At 36.5% G+C, this 16886-nt stretch overlaps 1 protein-coding gene across 1 annotated transcript in view; it reads left to right on the top strand.

The window, feature by feature from the left end:
- The first annotated feature begins 6 nt into the window (after positions 1–6).
- Positions 7–16886, top strand: part of FIP1L1 (factor interacting with PAPOLA and CPSF1) — a 38836-nt gene continuing 21956 nt past the window's right edge. Inside the window, exons 1-8 of the mRNA XM_010710199.3 lie at positions 7–286; positions 399–438; positions 2600–2657; positions 5765–5868; positions 8022–8083; positions 8821–8928; positions 9480–9610; positions 12246–12355. Coding sequence (XP_010708501.2) covers positions 229–286; positions 399–438; positions 2600–2657; positions 5765–5868; positions 8022–8083; positions 8821–8928; positions 9480–9610; positions 12246–12355 — 671 coding nt within the window. The 5' untranslated portion in view covers positions 7–228. The remainder of the gene's footprint in view (positions 287–398; positions 439–2599; positions 2658–5764; positions 5869–8021; positions 8084–8820; positions 8929–9479; positions 9611–12245; positions 12356–16886) is intronic.

The raw sequence follows: 16886 nt of genomic DNA, 5'->3' as shown, positions 1-16886 counted from the left end.
CGAGGCCTTCCGACCCCGCGTCCCGCAGGCCGGGCCGTGCTGGGCCTCGCCGCGTGCTTCCCGGCCCCTCGCACCTGGGCCCTGGTCTCCCCTCGCACGGCCCGGTGCCCCGGCGGGGCCCGGCGTCACGTGCTGAGCAGGCCCGAACTCTGCTCTGTAACTTTGTTTGCAACTTCAAGGACTTTGTGTTCGAAGGCTTATAAAGCCCAGAAACTAAGCCCTGACGCCATGGTGGAGCTGTCAGTATGGAGCAGTGCAGCGCGTGGGGTTCTGTTCAGCTGCTTGCGTAATGTTATGAAAAGGTTTTGGGTTGTGGGATGGCAAACTGCAGAGTTCTCTGGCAGCAGGTGTAATTCAGGAGGTTTATTCATGTCTGCTGTGCATCTCTTTTCCTGCAGATGAAAATGAAGCAGAGAGACCAGAAGAAGAAAAAACTAGGTGAGTCTTTTGGCTGTTGTGAGTCCTGCAGTGTGGCTATATGTGAATTGTATCCACAGAATTTGTATTCCCAGCTGCTGATCCGTAATACCTGAACGCTCACACCAGTGTCTTTGAAAATTCCCTGAGCATAGACAGTGTTTGCCTGCTAGAATGACATGGCATAGAATGCTTTACCTGGGAAACTGGGATGTTTAAATATGAAAGTTTCGCTTGTGTGGATTTCCATACTTCTTTGCAAAATGCCAGCAAATCTTTTGGTTTTGTTATCGTTGCACATTTCTGAATGATTCAGAATAATATAAAGCCAGTCTGCTCCAAAAAGATTTCAGTGTAGTGACAAACAGGAATACAAGGAAGCAGTGAGATTACCATCCAGTTAGATGTGCTGGTTCTGTAACACATTTTTTGATTGGTAGGCGAATCTTTGGAAGAAAGCTAGAAAAAAAATTGGAAGTCTACATGATTTATGAGGAACCGTGTGAGTGAAAGCACAAACTTGTTCCCTTGAAAACTTGTCTAGGTTGGCAGCAGTTGGTAGCTCACTGAAGTGGAGTTAGTATTTCACACTGAATTTATCAATTTTGCAGTTGATAAATAATGGAAACTATTGATTGTGAAGTTAAAATTAGGTAAATAAAGGGGAAGCCGGTACAAGATCATGTGCATTGTTATTTTCCATAAATGCCTCCTGCAGGCTGCAGAGATTTTTCAGAATAGAAAACTGTTGGGTTTAGTAATCTGTGGACACAAAGTCCACCAAAGGCTTGCTCAGTTGCTTGTTTTTGAACTGATGGAAAATTTTGACAGGCACTTACCTTATAGCAGTAATGCCTTCCACTAACAGACTGTACGCAATACTGTTTTCAAGCTGTTAGTAGATACGGTTGTTTGATCCCCATTGATTACTGTTGTATAAGAAATAAGAGTTATCTGTTTGTTTACCTCCGTTATATTTGCCCTAGACCATGTCTATCCCAGAGTTGTTTATTTGCTTCTATTTGGAACCTATTCCATATCAATTGATTCTTTGCGTTTGGTTATCTTTTCTTGATCTGACACATTGTGTCAGTAGGACTGTTGATTAAGAAAATTAATTGTATGGCAAACAAAATGATCTTCAGTGGTGTTCTATTCCAGATTCTGGTCAGTTGGGTCTTGTCTTGGCTGTTAAAGTTTTCGTCCCTCACCTTTCAGTTTTGGCATTCTTACAGTGAGTTTTTATTCAGATTCTGTAGATGTTATATCATTTTACTGAGTCATGAAGTTAAACGGTAAAGATTGAATCTCAGAGCCAGACCTGCACGCTGTTGGGTTTTGTGCAGGACTCACTAGTGGGTGTTTTGTGAACAGATGGTGAGATCGAAATTGCTCATTGCCTTCTAGTTTCTATTCTGTAAAGTCAGACAGTTGTTTGCACCGTTGCAGAATCCAAAAAATATTTTTTCAGTGAAATAGTATTGTTTCTAAATTGCTACCTGCTAACGCTTCTGTCTGTGATGCAACGTTTGAACAGGTAGCAGAACTGTTGAAATTAAAATACTGCTGTGTTAGAGTAGTAGGTAAGAGTATAGTGAGACAACTCATTTGCGTGAGTTTGAAAGTGCTGGTCATTGAGATGAATCTAAAGAGAAAACTGTAAACTTTTTACAGTTTTCAGTCTACAGCTATAATATAATTAATTCTTGCATTCTAGTCATCTGGTCATTTGGTTGGTTTCACAGTGCAGATGTGGGAATTTTCATTCAGCAGTACCTTACCTGTGGCTGTTTAAATGCCACAGTACCTGTGAAAAGTGTCAGTCTGCAGGAAGGGGAAAAAAATGCGAAACTCTTATTCTCCCTTCACATGTTATGAAATTTTTCACTTTGATTTCAGAAGAGGACCCAGGTATAGGGAATGCCTTATTACTTCCAAGTGTCCTACAAATATCCATTCAGTATGATTTCTGATATCTAGATACTATTCTGCTAAAATAAAGTTGTTTTCTTTGAGATTTATTTTTTCAATTTTTTTTTTTTCAAATTCATGTACAAGATAAGTCAAACTTTTTCTGCTCTCTGCAATGATGTATCAGTGCTTTTCTCAGCATTAACTGGTGTATGGGATAATAAGTGCCTAAATAACTAGTTTCATTTTTCCCTATTTGTTTTTGCTTAAGTGCTCCACCCCCACCTGGAAATGAAGAGGAGGCTGCAGAAAATGGCGTTGTGAAAACGGTACTTTTAAATGTGCTTTTGAAATACTGCTTTAATTTGTTTTGGTTTATTGACTAATTGTAACTTAACATAGAATGGCCTGGGTTGGGAAGCACCATAATGATCATCTAGTTTCAACCTCCCTGCCGCAGGCAGGGTCACCCACCAGCAGCCCAGGCTGCCCAGAGCCACATCCAGCCTGGCCTTGAATGCCTCCAGGGATGGGGCATCCACAACCTCCTTGGGCAACCTGTTCTAGTGTGTCACCACCCTCTGTGTGGAAAAACTTCCTTCTAATATCTAACCTAAACCTCCCCTGTCTCAGTTTAAAACCATTCTTATCACTATTCACCCTTGTAAACAGCCATTCCCCCTCCAGTTTATATGCTCCCTTCAAGTACTGGAAGGCCACAGTGAAGTCTCCCCAGAGCCTTCTCTTCTCCAAGCTAAACAAGCCCAGTTCCCTCAACCTTTCTTCACAGCAGGATGCTCCAGCCCTCTGATCATCTTAGTGGCCCTCCTCTGGACCCACTCCAAGAGCTCCACGTCCTTCCTGGGAGCCTCAGGCCTGGACACAGTACTCCAGATGGAGCCCCACAAGAGCCGAGTAGAGGGGGACAATCACCTCCCTCTCCCTGCTGGCCACCCCTTTCTTAATGCAGCCCAGAACACAGTTGGCCTTCTGGGCTGCAAGCACACACTGCTGGCTCATGTCCAGCTTCTCGTCCACCAGGACCCCAAGTCGTTTTCCACAGGGCTGTTCTCAAGGAGATCTTCCCCCAGTTTGTATAAATACCTGGCATTAAAATCAAATAAGCTAATCCATAATTGTACTCCTTTGACTTTTGTGGACAGTGTTTGATGCTATCTGAAGAAACTATAGAGACTAGAAAATTTCCATCTGCGTTCCACTTCTTAAAACAAACTTACAGAAAATAAATAAATAGTACTTAGTTTTTCCAGAGGAAAACTGTTGCTTCAAGACAGCTACTTTTTCCTAAATACATCCTTTTGAAAATGAAACTCTCCATATCTTCCCCACTTTTTAAGAAAATAAACAATCTGGTCATTTTTCTTTATTGAACATGATAAAAAGTAGGCATGTGTAGAGCTATGTGAAAATGTGAATCAAAAGATGGAAGATGTGTATGTTTAGAGGCAATAGAACAGACTTATTTGGTAGCACTCTTCAACTTTCTGTGTATTGGTCTGTCTTAGAGTTTTGTCATTAGTGTGATGAAGGAAAGGACCAAGAAATGAAGTTTACAGTTGCAGTGTTGATAAAAGGCCTCAGTTTTCTGTGAATGGGAATGGCTTATGGCTTTTCTGTGAAGAAATTGGTGAACTTATTTCTCTTGACAATGGGTCACTGAAAGACTGTCTTCTGTCATCAGCTGTCATTTACGGAAGATCTATTTTGATTAAAACAGTGGAGGGTTTTTCTGCCTTGATTTGACTCTTAGTTGTTAAGTACATTATATTAATGCTGTAGAACAAGAGTGAACTGCACTCCAACTTACCTTCCATGCAGCTGCTTATTTTCGTCTAATTTATGTGCCAGGCAGGTTAGATAAGGACTGGAGCCTGACTACACTTGAATAACTGCAGGCTAACCAACCTGTTTTCAGTATATTTAGCATCTTGCTGAAGCATTCAGCAAGTGTACAGAGAGGGATAGTCTGGTTGATCACAAAAGTTTGGAGGAAGTTCTTCATTAAAGGATATTTAGAAAGCAAAGGAACAGCATGGATAATTGATATGTAGAAGAGAGAAACAGTGCAGAAGTAAAGGTTCCATTTTCGTGGTGATGATGGAAGATCACCTCCACTGGTGAATCACGAGTGTTGTACATAGCCTGTGCTGCTGAATGTGGTTTATAAATTACCTGGAAAAGTGGTTAAGTTGTGCAAGTTACAGAGTTATTCAACGTACGACCATTTGCAGGGGACCGTGTGGTTGATAAATGGTTGTTGAAATTCTGTGTAGAAAAAGAAGTGGTGTTCATGGGTGAAAAACAGCTTACAAATAAATGTTGGTTACTGAACTGATCATTACCACTTATGAGGAAGCTGCTCAGCTATGTTGAATCCATGAAGATGTAATTTAAATACTTATCTGGAGTTAAGAAAGCAGTCAAATTTGGGAATGTAGCAGGTAGTAATTAGTGGACTGAACAGAAGGATATTTTGCCACCATGTTAGTTTGTGTTTGTGTTAGATCCCAAATTCTGTGTGCAGTTCTATTCCTCTTGCACTTCAAAGGCTTTACTTCCACTGAAGAAAGTTGAGAGAAGCACAGCAAGAGCAATTCAAGTAACTTCCACTAATAAATGACTGAGTAGGCAAGGGTTTCTCAGCCTGGCAGGGAGGCGTACGTAGGGGAGGATGGAAGTTAGCAAAGTCATGTATGGTGACTGTAAGTAGGAACTGAGTTCTCGCAATCCCTTCTAGTCTGAAGAAAAAAAAAAAAAACATCCAAAATACTGGGCTGGATGAACTATTGGTGTGAACTGGTACGACTGTTTTTATCTACCAGCAAGCTTGAAAGCCATGGGACAGGACAGCATGCAGTGTGCTCTTGCAGCTGTGTTTTTTTTGTTTTGTTTTGTTTTTTTCAGCCTGTTCAATTAAAAGTGTCAAGTATTTGATTTATTTCAAGTTGACTGGTGTTGTGAATTGAATAACTTTACCTAAAGAGCAGTGTTCCTCTACAACTGAAAAAGTGCTTTGGGTTGCTCTGGGTGTGTAACTGAGAGAGGCAAGAAGCTAGTGTCACATATCTTTAGGTTCTTTCCTGAGTGACTGCAGTAGAACTGATGTATATGAGGTATATGAGGTAGGGAGGGGGAAGAAAATACTAGATAGTGGAAACTGTTTAATGCTTAATTAGGAGATGTCATGTTTCAGGGACAGAAGCTTGATACTAAAAATACTTCTCTATTTTGATCCAGGTATTTCCAATATTATTCCAAAACTGATAACATTGAAACTGAAGAACATAACTTTTCAGTTCTCATTTCACAATTCTGACATCTGGGAAACAGAATTTTCTTTTGTTAAAGATTTCCAGGATGGGTACTTTTGTCTGGATTATTTTTTCACTGTAGGTTGTGACCTTTTCTTTTGTAGAAGGTTACTGAGGCTGAGGATGACAGTGATAGTGATAGCGATGATGATGAAGATGATGTTCAAGTCACCATAGGAGATATTAAAACAGGAGCTCCACAGTTTAGGTAAGTTATTTGAAAATACTAACTGGGAGAAAGTTTCAAGATTATACTTAGTTATTAATTCAAGCTTTAATATCTGTCAATCAGATTGTACGCATTGGTAGCCTCAATCTATTTTTACTTCTTTAATAAAATGTTTGTAGTGATACAATGACTTGAGGAAAAAAAAGAAATCAATGAAATATCACAAAGGAAAAGCAATTTTATGAGGTTTTTTTTTCTCTTCAGATTTCAAGAAATAATTGCACTGAATGTTTGTAAACTAAAGAGTTGTTCTGTGTTGTGGAAGAGCTATATTATAGTGTTTTTAGGCACTTATTTGTGATGTTTTTATTTTTGCTGTGAATGATAGAGTGGTAAGCACAGAGGACATTAGAAACGTTTGTCCTGGGCCTTATTTCTCATGGAAAGACTTCAAATAAGAACTCTGTAGTTTCAATTCCAACTGTTCCTTTCAAAAAATTTTAATGTACTTTAGGATGCAGCAGCCAATCTCTGGAGATGATTTCTCATGATCGTGGGTTAGAGATTTGTACCATGCAATAACTTTTTTTGCAACTGCAGTTGCCTCATGTTCCTTTTTTTCTGCTCATAAAAGCTCTGGTTTTCATTGAATGCTTTTGGAAAGTTTTAATTTTACCCAAAATAATGAAACGGTATTTGTTGTTACATAGAGGTCTTCTGAGGGAAGTTGCATACTTTGTTTGTCTTGACAATTCTAACATTCTCAAACTCATTACATGTTATTAGTTTGTCTTTTTTTTTAATTTAAGTTAGGATTCCAATAGGTATGCAAGTAGGTCTGACTCGTGTATTCTATTATATCCTTAACTTTAGAATTCGTTCATTTTTTACGCGTAATATTTTTAAACTTTCAGCAGTTTATATCCTAAAGTATCTATGCAAATCAAATGTCAAAAATAGCAATTCTTTCAGTAATTCATCTGTTTTGCAGTATGCTTGTGGTATAGACAGTGACCTCAAATTTTGTGAGACTAAAGCAAAGCTAGATTTATCTTCTTAGTGAATTTACTGATGCTCTTTCAATGAATGCAAAAACAATAAGGAAATGCTCCTAAATCTAATTAGAGTAGAAAGTTTTATGTTTAAATAAATGTTCTGTGTAAAATCACTTCTGGGCAAATTGGGTGAGAAGTTCGTGGAAGGGCAATCTTCTAAACCAAGCGTAGCATTATTGTTCATTTTAACTTTATTGTAGGAATTTCCTTCATACATTTAACCTGTTTTTCTTATAGTTGTCTATCACTGTTTTGAAGAGTAAAAAAAGAAAAATTTGAGAAAGGCATGCACAAATACAGCATGGGAGATAAGGATAAATGCTCTTTGTCAGTTTTCTACTCTGCTGCGTGAACTTGTATGAAGAAATGTCATAGAACCACTACTTTAAACTATACATTGTGTTCTACTTAATGTGTTTATTGGTTGATACCACCTTTGAGAATAAGCTACTTTGCACACAAGTGGTAGTGAAAGCAAACTCTTAATATTCCAAATGAACAATATTGTAATTCATAAGGCTATTAGATCAATTCATTGTCTAAATGTCAGACTGCATTTTTATGATCAGAGCTCTCAGGTATTTTAGAAAATGAAATTGCATGTTTTTTTCTGTTGGTCACAAGGATAGGTAATTGCTAAAAGCACACTGAAACAGCCTGTCAGTCATTTCAAAGAAATGCTTGTATTTCCCATTTCTATACAGATTAAATGGAATAATAATAAAGGCAGCAAAAGGATATAAGTCCTTTCTTTCTTTTATTTTGCTTTTGCCCTATTCCCCAGAGTGTCTTCTATATCCCTAAATGAATTTCGCTTTTCCTTTTTTCTCTCCTTCTGGTCCTGTTCATTTTTCTTTCTATCAAGGTCTTTAACCTTTCAACTCAGGAAGAGTGGCTGGAACTTGCTTCACAACTGTTTATTAGTTGGAGGAGTTGCTACTGAGCATAGAAAGGTACTCTCTCTTGCTCCTAGGCTGATCTCTCTATTTTTACAGTTGCCAGCTTGGAAAGCTAGAGATTCAGGATGGCGATTGAGCCTGGGTCCAGTTTGTTTCTGGATCTAGCTAACTGTTGTTTTGTGTTTTCTTCCGTTTTAGAGTTTTCTCTGTCTAACTCACTTTTGTTAATTTCTTTAAGTTATGGAGCAGCACCTGTGAACCTCAATATTAAGACAGGAGGACGAGTTTATGGATCTTCTGGTAAGAAAGTTTAGTCAATAGTTTTTTTAAAATTGCAGAAACTTCCGTAACAGTGCATAACATGTGTTTGTGTGTGCTTCTTTAGTCTGTATTCAGTTAGAGAGTTCTTGCAAAAGCTTCCAGTCTAATGACAATTCATTAGAAAAATGTGAAATTACTAGTGTCTTAAATTGTGCATGTTGTTAAGTTATCAAAATTGACATACGGAAGAATGTCATGATGCTTTTTATATTGTCCATTTCTAAATTGCCTAGTTTCAATAAGCTACTTGGAAAACAAATAACAAAGGGAGTTGCAGATATTCCTGGTACTATGAAACAAGGATTCGTGAATTCATAAAATTAAGTTGTGGAATACATTTATAGGAGCATGCAAAAGTTGATTTCAAGGTGAGGAGTATGTGGTCACGTCTAATTGTGGGACTACATAAGTCTTTCTGTGCTTAAAATTCATTTTGAATGGATTATTAATGAATGGGTTGTTTGAATAGTCATCTGTTTCATTCATGTTTTCTTGTTCAAATATTTTTGTCCATGCTGCTTTACATGGAAAGTGATTTTGATGCACAAGGGACATTGGAGGTTCTAAAGGCATATCATTGTTTTGGATGAATTTTCCAAAAGTTGTTGATTGGAAAAGATCTGTTTTGTTTTGTTTTTTATCTTAAGTGTGTTACAACTATTAAAACTCTTCTTAGCAGAGACAAAAAGCTCAATTTTTCTAATTTTTCTTAGCAGGTGTAAAAGTTAAAGGGGTGGATTTAGATGCACCAGGAAATATTAATGGTGTGCCACTTCTGGAAGTAGATCTAGATTCTTTTGAAGATAAACCTTGGAGAAAACCAGGTAATGTTCTGTTTTACGTTAACTAATACATAGGTATTTAGGGGGTTATTTTAACAGTAATTCCTATTTACTGCACGTAGACATTTTTCTACTTTAAAAAGTGGATAAATTACCTGTTACCTTTCTGTTGTCCCACGAAGTGTGTGGGTGTGCCTTGTTTCTTAGTCTGCATTGCACACATGTATCAGCAAAAAGGCACTGATATTTAAAAAGTAATAATTATAAAATAACAATAATTATGACAAATCTTAACATTTATCCTATTAAAAAATACAGGGATTATAATGTGATACTCTGCAGATATCTATTCTTGATCCTTAAGGCAGGATGGTGGGCAAGATACTCTTTCTGTATCAGTGTTAACATTCTTATAATCTTAGCCATGCGTCCTCTCTATCTTTTCAGATGTAGGACTTTATACATTTCAGTAGTGTGGCTTTGGGTCAGTTCCTAATCCATTCTGATGCTGTAAATAAAGATAAATGTTCAGTGAGGAGGAAGAAAATGTAAATTTTGCAGTGTCCTAAAAACTTATGCTTTTCTATTTATAGGGGCTGATCTATCTGATTATTTCAACTATGGGTTCAATGAAGATACATGGAAAGCATACTGTGAAAAACAGAAGAGAATACGAATGGGTCTTGAAATTTTACCAGTTACCTCAGCCACAAATAAAATTACGGTAATTAGTACGACTTTTGTGGTGTTCCATATGCTTTTCCCCCTGTAAAGCTGCTTGTGTGTCATAAGCTTGTTTTGCCCAGTCAGTGGATTTGTTGATAAGTCTTCACCTGAGTCCTTAACCTGAAATGTTTTTGTGTTGCTTTTCTGGCAATTTATGTGGATGTGTCACAGCTAGTTAGAGCTAGATTGCATCTGTACCGTCACTCAGAATGTGGCCCATGAGTTAAAAGTTGCATGGTATCTTAATGGGCAGTGTGTTATTTAACTTAGGCTGAAGACTATGCTATGGAAGTAACATCAAGTGCAGAGATTCTCGATGGCAGATACCATCTTTTTAAGGTGAATTTTAGTAAACTTTTGTTGGTTGCCCTCATTTATGTTGAGTATTGCTACCCATGCCAACACAGACTGATGGAAGAACAACTGGAAAAGACTCAGCAATTATTTCAAACTCTCGTCTTACATTGGTGACTTTCTGCGTATGTCACAAAATGCTAATTAAAAAGCGTTGCTTTGTTCATCATCCTTGCAAGTATGTGAGTTAGTGGCCTGGTGTACTAACAAATTTCCATTTTTTCTTATGCAATGATGTATTTTTAGTTGTAGTGCATTTGTTTATGCAGATTAAAGAATTTGTACAGCTCTGCTGAGGAGCTTTTGTAAATTATGGCTTTTGTTTTTTTTCCTTGTGGCCTCATAGCTTTTTGTTTTTATTTTGTAACACTTATCTGTAGCAAGGTATTTTTGGTATCATTTGTTTTCCCTCGTAGGTAGGCTACATCAGGTTTCCAGTCATTTTAACATTATCTTAGCAAGAACAGATCAGAAGCTCCTGGAGCTGCTTGCCTTCCTCATTTGTCAGAATTATAGTGCTATGGAGTAGTGGAAATGCTGGACAGTGGGAGTTACGCTTTGCTGTTGTAGCTGATGGCTGATAATACTGTCAAACGCTTTTGAACTGTTGCCCTGAAAGAAGAGAGAAGTATTCCAAACCAAAACTCACCCTTTTCTGTCTCTTTGGAGTTTCTGGAGGATCAGTGATCAAACAGTAGGGATAATAACTAAGTTGTAAGAGTTGAAGAAGGAGTTTCTTGTGAATTTCACAAGGGATATCCATAACAAAACTGTTTAATAATTATAATTGTTTCAGCCCATCTGAAATACAAAATCTCACTTAGTTGCCATGGTATGTTTGAATGAATCTTCTGTAACCGACAAGACAGTCTCCTACATTTTCAAATTGCTCATTAATTAGTAGAAGTCTTATAGATTTTTCAGATAAGTACTTAAACACAACATACTCTGTTTCAAACTTCATGTTTGTAAATACTACAGTTAATTCTATTTTTAAGGAATCTTAAATAGTTACGTGTGTTTTTCTGGATTTGGAACACAGATGTCTATGATTAGAAGTGAGGTTCTGCCAAAGCCTGGTATTTCACTTGCATACAAAAGCTGTGAGAACAGAGCCTGTATGTCATTATACCATGAGTGAACTAGCTAGATCTCCATGTAGTAATTGGCATATATTGTTGTTGGGGTTTTTTGTTTGTTTGTTTTTTTGTTAATGAAACTGTAACTTACCTAAATCCCTGATATCTAAACATACAAGTTAAATAAAGGAAAATTGCTTATACGGTCTTAGGATTTTGATTTTTTTCTGTGTTGTTAAGACTGTTCCTTTTATTTTTAAAACATTGGAGTTTGAGCTGTATTAAAGATGAATGCACTTTTGGCTTGTTGTTTCAAAACAGTTTGATTTTTATTTTTCTGTATTCCTACTTGGAATGGCACTTTACAATTTAAAAAAAAAAAAAAAAGGAACAACAACTCAGAGGAGTCTTGCAGTTATATGACTGGTACAGTGGGAATATTGTTAAAAGTTTAGGCTATGCTAGTTTGTCTTTAATACTGACCAATGTAGGTTTTTTTCTCATATTTAATGTGCTACTGAAGTCATAGAGTACTTGAAGTGCTTGCATCAGAGTTCTTGCAGATCTTTGATAGAGTCTCTGGAATTTTACTCTGAAATTTTGTAAAAACAGCAGTATTCTTTTGAAGTATTTAAATCAAACTAGTATTAAATCTTGTGAAGTTTGTATAGTCTGTATTATCAGGTGACTCTTACTGGTATAATTTGAAAGTTAAGTAGTTACTAGATCTTGTGTTCAGTAAAAAAGGCACACAGCAGGTTCAGTTTCTTGCCATGTAGTTTATTGTTGGGTGCCAAATGTGTAAGATATTTCTGTTATTATGATTTTTGTTTAAATCATTTTGCTTCTCTAAAAATTCAGATATTATTTTGTTTGTACGGGAAACTCTTCAAGAAAATCAATTCTGTTGTTCATGTCCAAAGCAAATACTTTGAAAAGAAATATTACAACTATTTTTTTCTAATAAATGGTTCTCTGGCACTTTCCTTCTTATATATTTTAAATAATGTATCCTTATTGAATATAGAATTTCATTAGCTGTTCTGTCCTGGTCATTCTTTTTAAATTGGTTTAAAGTTGGACTTTATTTTTGTGTTGGTTATGTGCTGTGTTGTGACTGTTGAGGTTACTGTACTTCTGTGGCTAACGTAATGATAAAACAATGATAAAACAAACTAATGATAAAATGTTATTTTGAAGGTACAACAGGGCAGAACTGGAAATCTGGAGAAGGAGTTGGCAGTGCAGTCGACCAAAGCTGATTTCACCTCTCCTCCTGCCTTATTCAAATCAGGAATTCCAACAAACAGGTCAGTTAGACAGTTGTAACTCAAGAGCAAATAACTTTTTTGTACTGTTATTTCTCTGTGTTTCAAGTTCACTGTTTTTGTAGCAAAAAGCGGAGTATTTTTCTGTAATAGGTTAAAGTGATAGGAAGAATGATCCTAATCACTTTTTGCTTTCAGTCACCTTTATGTAAGAATGCTGTATTACCTTTTTGTAATAGTAGAAGGTATGGGAAAAAATCAGCAGGATCAAGCAACAGGGGAGATATAAAAATCCAGATGTTGATGTACTGACAGTACATTTTGTGTAGAATTAGATTAGCCAACAGCATGTCTGTAGCTAATGTTTTTAGGTGAGTTTTAGCTAACATACCTTTTCGGATAACCAAAAGTGAATTGGGCAACAATGACTTCAAGACCTGGAAGGATTCCTGTAACCCAGTCTCCTTCCTGTGAGGTAGCGTTAGGCTCTTCATATTTGAATATTTTACTACCTTTCCTTTGAAATGGGAGAATAATTTCCTTACTAGAGTTTCTTCTCCAGCCCAGGCTTTAAGAAGTTTTGTCGTTAATTGAAAGCTATGGCTGTTTGATACCTGGCACTTGACTGAGAACAAATCCGTGCTTGTGCTCTAGTTGTGGACTGATCTCATTTGGGAGATTAGTTTTTGTGCAAATTAAGTCATTGGCAAGGGAAGCAGAACAGTTTGTATGCAACAGTTAAAGATTAGTATCTATTTACTTCTAGTAAGTAGCTCAAGAGGAAACAAAACAAATTTTTTCAATTGTATCACTTGTGCATTCCAGTTGTTAGACAATTTTGTATGTGCTTAGGCTGAGTACTGTCACTATAAGTTATTAAGTGGCAATGCTGAGTTCTTTACAATTTTTTTCTTTTTTTTTTTAATACCTGCTCATTTGAATACATTAGCTTAAAATATATTCTTGGATACAGAAAGTATCTTCTGTACCATCTGGTTGGAAGAGATTTTGAAAGAACACGAGCTGCTCAGAAGTCTGAAACTAGCTCGGTCTTGAGTATGTCTTGACTATATGGATTATATACTTCTACTTTAGTTAATTCTCCAGAATACAGTTACTATTCTCTGTAAAATTTGTATTACTGGTTTATTTACAACCAGCTGGAGTTTTATGGGATTGGATTTTTTTTTCTTCAATGAAGAGTTTATTTTTAGTAGGTAGAATATTTTCAATAGTTCAGCTCTGTGATAATTTAAAATAATTGCTTTTATGCCATAAAGCATTTGCAATAGCAAATGGTTATGAAATTGTTTGAAGCATTTCTCATGTAGCAGTAAAATGTCTTTTGGCTTCGCATTAGTTGATGTATTTGGTGAAAGAGGAAAAACTGGTGCAACTGGATACAGTCACATTGGTGTAGGAATTGGTAAGGAGCTAGAAACTAGAGGAGGAATACAAAGAGCTGATTAGAGACACAGAAAGAGACAATTTATCTCGCCAGAAAGTGCCTCTCCTCAGCCAGAGACAAGCACTGCCTCCAGAAATGCCAGATCAGGCATCAGAAAGTGTCAGGAATAAAACAGGAGGGTCAAGTCACCCAAATTCAGGTAAGAAAAAAATGGATCAAAGCATGATCCTTATTTAGCATTTTAATTCCGTTTACTACTCAGGGCTGCAGCATCATTGCTTTATAGATATTGCAGCACATATTTCCCTTCAGTGGGAAATCAGAGGACAAATAGAGGGCTATGCTTTTTTTGTTTGTTTGTAAACAAACATTGATATAATATATATAATGTGTTCACTTTTTTGTTGTTGTTTTTGAGTGTGGTAGATGTGGTAGTGGTTTAAATTGAGCTCCCACCCCTCAAAAAAATTCTCCAAGGTCAACCAGGAATATTACTTACGACCAGTACAGAAGCTGCAATTTGCAAATTTGAATCAACTGCCCATCAGTTAATAAAAAGTAGTACTTCACTGAAATTGCATTCTAAATATTTCAAAGAAAAATTAAGTGCTTTTGCCTATGTGAACATTGGAGAGGGTTTCCTTGAATTTATAAGTACTCACTTGCCATCTTAATCTGAGCTATTAGCTTTTTAGAATTAAACCTGAATCTCTTGTCATGATTCATTGATATTTGGAGCTGTTGAGTACATTAAAGTATCATGTAACCCCGAAGAAGGACTTAGAACATAATGGAAGTGATTTAGTAATTGCACATCATATGCATATAAAAGTGTGGTATAGAATAGAATGTTCACTTTAAGTAGTTAATTAAGATTCATTTTATATGTAGTCACAATCAAGATTAAAAACTGAAGGAATCTGTTCTGTCTGTGAAGATTTCTAGGTCATGGAGAGAATTTGACACATTTCAGAACTGTCCTAACCATCTGTACCATTTTGTAGCAGTCCTTTTCCGTACATCATTTTTCGAGGCTGGCAAGATAGTATTTCTTTAGTAGCAGAAGAAAATGTAGAAGTTTAATTAAAGAAATTTTATTTGGATGTGAAAACCAGTGTTTTATCAACCCAGTAATACTTAGAATAGCTCTCTATCACCTAACTGTTCTATCAGAAACTCTCTTTTACTTCCTTTTATGCTTTTTGTTATTACTAAAGAGTACTTTACATGCAGTTGGATTTTACTTCAAGAAAAATTAGCGTGTTGATATGATGGGCTATTCCTCAGCGTTCTGTGTGCTTGGGCCTTTCTCCACACAGACTTTTTATATAAAATGGATTTGTGATATGTCATTACTTTGAAAAAATATGAGTTTCTTTTGTTTTGTGAGCTGTCTTTACATGACTAAATGATGACAATTTTTGACGAAAATATATAAAATCAAAATCTTACCTTTTCTATTAAATCTGTTGCATCTTAATTATATCCATCAGCAATGAGCTCAGAAAAATTGAGAATATACTCAGGAGGAGAAGTATGATAAAAAGCATGAATAGGATAAGAAGGAACACAAGAGCATGCTAAATACAGATTTGTAAATTATAGTGTAAATCTTAATTCTTCAGTCCAGTGAATAAAAGTGGCATGCAGTAGTTTGACCACTTCTGAATTCTGAAAAGTAATAATTCAAAAACCAGTTCACTATGTATGTTATGTGTGATGGAGATGAGAAGTGATTTCTGAAATTATGTATCTTTAAAGTTTTGTCCTTTCCCTATTTCTTTTTGCTGGTAAAACCTCTGCTTGCCATCTGAGGTTGAGATGGCTTTATGAATTAAGTCTCTATGGAGGGTATTATTCGTACATGAATAGCTCGTAAATAACTGTTTGCAAATTAGAGTGAAATCACTCACTGAGTGGCTGGAATGTTCCTTTTAAGCTGTACTTTGTGTGAACTCTGCTGTATGCTTCCCACACGTGTGGATTGCCTTTTTATGTTTGGGTGTATTCACTGGAATTGCATCTGTATCCCAGGTGCCCTGATTGTATAAGGGGGGAAAAAGGGAGAACCAAGTCCATTCTTTCTTTGCATGCAACACTGAGCAAGACACTGCTTAACTTCTTATCATTAAACCAGATAATGATTAGTTGAGGGGGTCTTTGAAATTTTCTGCATGTACCAGCTTGCTATTACTTAGTCTAAATCCGAGGCTTCGAATTTGCCCCTCTTAAAAAGCCCCTCAACTGTTACATGCTGGACATGTCAGATGGCTCTCTTACTTTAGCGAAGAAGAAATTTTTGATATAGGTGTCATCTGCTGCTCCATTTGCAAATGAATACGTACCTTCTTTCAAAGCATCTCAAGTTCTACTAATGAAATAGCATTGCAGTATTGGAAATAAATAATTTGTCAACTTCAAATTAAGACTACAACTCATCCCTCTTTAAAGAAGTAAAATCTTTTGGTTGTTGGAAAGATCCGTGGGTATCATAATGCATACACATATAATAAAAATTGTTAAACACCAATGAGATCAAGTAGAGTGTAGGCATACACATTTCCAGACTCTAAAAAAATTAAGCAAAAGCCTTGCTCTTTTCATTAAACTAATGTCCAGAACCAACTGACGATAGTCTAGACTTGCTTCCTTTGATATTGTGGTGGTATACTTGGACTGCTTCTCAAGCAAAAATTAATATTGTAGTATTGGTGTTGATGCACGTGTTACATAATGCCCAATACTCTTGAATGAGTGTCCTATGTGTGTGTTTTCAGCCTTGATTCCAAGGGTTGCTGACCGTGTGCAAATAATGCAAGACAGGAAGAGCCTTGATTTTAAGTATATCGCTTCCAGATGGAAGCTCTGTAGAATACAGTAAAGTGGGCCAAGCAGTGGGTCGGTCTCCAGAGGTGAGACTTCTTGCTTTAGAAGAGAGTCATCTAGTATTCAAAAGGGACTAAAACTACAAAAAACTGAAGTTTTTATGGGTAAGATTTTGGATAATTCAAGAAGGTATCAGTCATGGAGGAGTCATAGAACTCTGAGAGCAAATGGGCTACTATTGTGAAGACTGAAACCAAGTCATCTTGTTCTACAAAATTTCACTTGTAATGAAATTACAATTCTTTTGTCTTGTAATAAAAAATGATTGATTTAGCAATT

Source organism: Meleagris gallopavo, chromosome 4 (assembly GCF_000146605.3).
Source record: "Meleagris gallopavo isolate NT-WF06-2002-E0010 breed Aviagen turkey brand Nicholas breeding stock chromosome 4, Turkey_5.1, whole genome shotgun sequence".
In the NCBI taxonomy this organism is placed as follows: Eukaryota; Metazoa; Chordata; class Aves; order Galliformes; family Phasianidae; genus Meleagris; species Meleagris gallopavo.
The sequence above is the reverse complement of the archived record's forward strand: the minus strand, read 5'-3'. Positions and strand labels throughout refer to the sequence as shown.